Source organism: Bison bison, unplaced genomic scaffold (assembly GCF_000754665.1).
Source record: "Bison bison bison isolate TAMUID 2011002044 unplaced genomic scaffold, Bison_UMD1.0 scf7180017864495, whole genome shotgun sequence".
Classification (NCBI taxonomy): domain Eukaryota; kingdom Metazoa; phylum Chordata; class Mammalia; order Artiodactyla; family Bovidae; genus Bison; species Bison bison.
In genome coordinates, this window is record NW_011495054.1 from 5,887,259 (window position 1) to 5,892,727 (window position 5,469).

General features: G+C 56.2%; 1 protein-coding gene across 1 annotated transcript in view; it reads right to left on the bottom strand.

Annotated features, from left to right (window-relative positions):
* RAB35 (RAB35, member RAS oncogene family) overlaps positions 1–5,469 on the bottom strand; it is a 23,324-nt gene that overhangs the window by 13,509 nt on the left and 4,346 nt on the right. Inside the window, exons 4-5 of the mRNA XM_010828836.1 lie at positions 5,336–5,464; positions 400–450 (exon numbers count right to left, since the gene is read on the bottom strand). Of these exons, the coding sequence (XP_010827138.1) occupies positions 400–450; positions 5,336–5,464 (180 nt within the window). The remainder of the gene's footprint in view (positions 1–399; positions 451–5,335; positions 5,465–5,469) is intronic.

The window sequence follows — 5,469 nt, forward strand, 5'->3', positions numbered from 1 at the left end:
GGTGATCTCCGATGTGCGGGGGGGGGCCGCCCACCACAGGCGGGGGCAGGGTGAGGGGGGACACTGAGCGTCAGTGCGGGGCAGGGGACCAGGAGCTTTCTCTTTTCATGTTGTTCAGTCTTCCTGTTTGATTCTTTAGATGGGCATGTCCTAAGCGTCAGTTTTTTGTTTCTTTCTTTTTTCAATGTTGGGGCACAAAAAAAGACCCTGAGTAGAAAAATGATGGGCCTGCAACTGTTTTTTTTTTCCCAAGAAGACAGCTGGAGACTGACTACAGAGACTTCTAACCTACTCGCCACTCCCCGCTTCTGTCTGCTGAGGCAGAGACCAGGGTGTACCGGCGCCAGGGGAAAGGATTTAAAACCAAAACACCCAGCAGCACCCCAGGGGCACACTCACCTGAGAAAGTGTTGTCTGCAAAACGTAACAGTAAGCTGCTCTTGCCGACACCTGCAGGGGAGAGGGCGGGGGGTGAGAGGCGGCCTGGGTCCCTGCTCCAAGCCCGACCCCACTTCGGGGAGACAGCCCGGGTCCCGGCTCTCCAGACACATGACAGCACCCACCTACCTCCCTAGCCAGCCTCCCACCGGAACACCCCTCCCTCTCCACCTCTGACCTTGCCCTCCAACTCAGGGTGAGCCCCAAACTGCCCCCAAGCCAGAGACAAGGAAGGGGTCCACGCCCGGCTCCAGCAACCCCTCAAGGAGACCCGACAACAGCAATGAGGCTGAGGAAGGCCGACCCTGTGCTCCTGGCCCCAAGGCGTGTCCAGAACACCGTCCGGAGAACACATCACGTGCAGCGCTTCAGCTTGGTGAGACGGGGGCTGCACGGCTGCAAAGCACCCTGGAGACCATCAGGGCTTTCTGCAGGCGAGGAAAGGGAGGCCCAGACAACTCAAAGCCACTGCTGGCCACTCTCCCCCAGCTGATGCCACTGGTGGGGAGGGGGTGTCCGCCTGACACTCCTCAGTCCGACAGCTCACGGTACTCAGACCGTTTCACTTACCACGACCTCTCCTGTTCCAAGGATGGACAGAATCCTCATAAGGATTGTTGAAATCCCATCAACACCCACACCCGGCACCATAAGCCCCCAGGTACACCTGTCCTGTGCCCTCCTGTCCCGCCTCCGAGGCCCGCAGGGTCAGCCAAGCACAGAAGGAAGCCCGCACGCACATGCCCGCAAGCCCAGCTGCATCTCTTAAGAGGAGGCACCTGAGGTTCCGAGACCTACACGTTGGTCTCAGAGCCTCGGCAGGGCTGAGGGGCGGTGCTGGATCTGAGTCCTGCGGATACATGCTGCTCTGGGAGTCTTCCTGTGTCTGCTTCAGGAAGTGGAATAATAAAAAGACCTGGGATTTCCCTTGTGGCCCAGGGGCTAAGACTCCACAATCCCAATACAGGGGCCCCAGGTTCGATCCCTAGTAGGGGATCCCACATGCCCCAACTAAGACCCAGTGCAGCCAAGTAAATAATATTTTAAATAAATAGAGAAACCCAAAGAGGCTCCTCTGTCTCATTCCTGTTAAAGAGTTTTAGCAGCACTGCTAAAAGCTAGACGTGAAAAGCTCCTCACCCGGGGTCTCAGACGGCACCCCTGCACATCCAGCTCAGAGCTAAGTGTGAGTGTGAGTGTGAGTGTGTGTGTGTGTGTGTGTGTTCCCCAAACCCGCAGAAGGCCCGGCCTCTGCCCCTTCCCCAGCTGACCCAGGCATCCTCTCTGACTAGCTCCTCTGAGGACCTCTCCCAGTGGGTGAGTCGCCCAGGGATGCCCAGAAGAACCGGTCGGCCTCACAGAGCGAACCAGGCTCGGGCTGTCCCGATGGCAGGCCGGCGCTGCTCTGAGCAGACAGGTGCCGCAGCCAGCCCCAGGCCCACCGCTCAGCGCCTGTGAGCACCGGGCCCACTTCCTCATCGCTGCCCCCGCGAGGCTTCCTGTCGGCCAGGCCGGGGCGGGGGGCAGATTCCGGGCCGGCCCCTCGCGGCAGTGCTCTGCCCCACGCCACCACCCCACGGGTTCCCTGCTTCCTCCCAGAGCCTCCTGGTCTGCTTACTCAGCGAAAACCTTGTGTCTGGGCCACGAGTTCCTCCAGGAAGGGGATCTCACCTCATTTGCCCTGCATGGTCCTGGGGCTGGAAGCCGGGCCCAGCATTTAGTAGGCGCCAACAGAACCCTGTTCAGTGAACTTGTGACTAAACCAGGGCCGATCACCACCTGACGCTACGGCTGCAGCAGGAAGAGGAGCCCAAGCGCGGGTGTTCAAACTCTGGGCGGGCTGGGGGGAGCAGAAGCCTAAGGGATTGGGGTACGCCCTCTGCCTGAAGCAGGAAAGCAGCAGCGTCCCCCCAAGCCTGGCCTTGGGGAGTGGGGGAGGGGGAAGGGCGGGGCTTCATTCACCCCAAGCTCATCTGCAGAGCTGCTCAAAACCACTACAGTCACCCCGTCAACTGCTACTTCAGGCCGACACCCACCTCTGGCCTGGCTGGTCCCTCTGGAAGGAAGGGAAACCCACCCTGAGAAACGTGTTTCCTAAATGTCCCTGAAGAGGCAGCCTTGGGAACACACGCAGCACCCACAGAAGCAGGGAAGTGCAGGGTGCCGATCGGCCTTCAGCTCAGCTGAAGTCAACAGCCTCCCCAGGGCCACCCCAGCCCATCACCCTCGACCCCGCAGGGAGTATAAGCCCGGCCCCTGATGCCTTCTGGAAGCGGGGAGACACAGACTCATTCTGTAAAAAACGGACCCACCACTTTCCATCTCCACCAAACCCCAGCCCTCCCCCGCTTCTGCCCCTCGCCCTGCACTCGTCCTCAGAGCCTCCACCACAGGCCCCACCTTGGCCATGCTCCTCCCGTGTGCTCCAGCTCCTTCACTCCTCCTCATTTCAGTTCTCTACTGTTGAAGACCCCAAAATCTTTGAATAAAGTGTGCTCAGCTTTAATCCTGGCTCAGTAACTAACTCACTGTACAACCTCAGACAAGTCGCTCCCCTCTCTGAGCTGCAGTTCACTCAGCTGTGGAGTCAGAGGCTTTAACTTGATCTCCAACACAGCCTGCAGGTTCTAAGAATGAGTCTGATCGGCCCCCTGGACCGGACGAACTGCTGTTACAGAGCCAATGTTAGAAGCCCCTGAGAGACCGTGATCCACCTTAAGCACAGAAGAGAGATGCAAAAGCAGAGGGTCTGTATTCCAGAAGCAAGTACAATGTGGCAGAGTGGGAAGAAGAGCTCTGGATTTCTACAGAAAGGGACTAACATTCATCGAGGGCCTACTGTCTGCCAGGCCTGACACCAGCTGCTCATAACGCATCATATGCATTAACTCCTGGCTTTGCCCTAGAGGAGGGCGTGGCAACCCACTCCAGTGTTCTTGCCTGGAGAATCCCATGGACAGAGAAGCCTGGTGGGCTACAGTCCATGGGGTCGCAAAAAGTCGGACACAACTTAGCAACTAAACAACAAACAAGTTTATTATGAAACTATTTTGCTATTGAAAAAAAAAAAAAACCTCCTGGCTTTACCTCTGAGGAGCTGTGCAACTTGGGGCAAGTCGATTAGTCAGCTTCTCTGAGCCTCAGTTTCCTTATTTGACAAACCACACAAGCAATGGGTAAGAACCAAATGAGAGAGTGTCTATGAAATCGTTTGAAAACCCTTAAGGAAGCATCACATAAGAAGCCAGATTCAGGGGAGGGTGAGACGCCAGTCTACCTTGCTCAGCTGCCAGAGCTTAGCCTGAACTTCCAAGGCTTTGAGTGGCAGCGCACTGTCAGGGGACGTGAAACTGCAAAGCCTAGATCTCCTCTAGTCAACAGTCTACATGCTCAGACCAACCACGGAGCCGGATCCATAAATCCTGACCCAGTGAGTCTTCTCCCACAACTAACTTCAGAGTGAAGAATCAATACATCAGGTAGAATGTATGGTGAGAAAGAAGGCCCAAACCATGGCCTGAGTTTCACTGGGGAGAAGGTGCATCTTCTGGCTAAGCTTATGCCCTCCATTTTTGTGGGGCTACACGCAGGCCCCAGGCCTCTTGCAAAGGGACAGGGACCTTGAGCGTGGTAAGCTGACCTTAACTCCAAAAGGACAGAAAATCACCCTGATGCCAGCCCCTCCAGAACCGAGGTGAGGGCTGAGAACGAAGCTCAAAAGGCATAAGCGTGCCAGGACCCTGGGAAACACCCAAGGCCGTGCTGGTCTCGAGGCTACACAGCTGGTCTGGGCTTCTCTCATTCACACCAAGACGAATCCATGCTCCCCTGCCCACAGCTACTCTTCACCTCCCTCATTAGCCCTTAAACTTTTTTCCCTTCCATGGGCAACCACAGAAACCTCAGCCATCCTTCACCTGATCCGAGTCACCGGCCACGTCGCAATCCATCTCCACTGTGAGACCACGACCCAGCCACTCGCCTGGTTCTGCCTGGGCTCTGACACAACGCTCCAACTTCAAGGCCTAACAGCCCCTTGATTTGGTCCCCGCTTTCCCTAACAATCCATGGGCTCCACCACCAACCTGGCCTCTGCCTCCAGTCACATGATACCGCTGTCAGCACTCAACTCAGGTCTGGTCTGTAAATCTGGGCCGTTCCGAAGCCTCCTTCCCCGTCGTAAAATCCCAGCACCTCAGCTATGCTCCTATAAACCTCCCAGGGCCTACCTCCCTGACCTTTTGGTCACCCCATAAACCTGCTTACCTGCCACACTCCAAACACCTCTACAACCTTCCACCCTTTCTCAGAAACAAGACTATCTTTTCTGAAGATGTTGGATATCCATTCATTCAATACATACATATTAGGCACCGACTGGGTGCCAGGCACTGGAGAGGGACTTAGGAGCTCTAAAGGAGGGTACACTTTTTTGTAATGTTGGCTGACCCACCTCCAGCTCTGTCCAGCAGACAGTGTGCAACAACAAACACACAGGGAGCGCTCACTATGTGCCCGGTTCTGCACACTGCGCGTGTATTATCTCCTTGAACAACACTCCATCACCCCAGCGAGGCGGATCCCATTGCTGCTCCATTTTACAGATGAACACAGGGAACCCCACAGAGAGAATAATTCAGCAGGAATGTGCCAGACTCGGCGCGAAGTGCTTTACCTGTCTTACTTCATTTAAACTTCACAGGAATCCCATGAGGCAGGTTCTGAGATTAACCACCCCCCACCCCCGCCCCACTTTCCCCAGGAAGAAACCTAGGCTTACAAACGCTACTGACAACCACACACCAGGAGCTCCCTTTCCGCCAGGTCCAGTGTGAAGCACTTTTCCAGCTTCATCTCACCCAAGACTCAGGAACTACCCAGCGAGGCAAGTCCTCACCTCTCAAATGAGAGAACCGAGGTTCGGAAAGGCGAAACAACTCGCCCAAGGTCAGGGTGAGGAAGCTGGTAGTCCCGAGACTCGAACCCGGCTCCCTCCAACTCCAGAGGATCGCGAGACTGGACCAAGGTCAC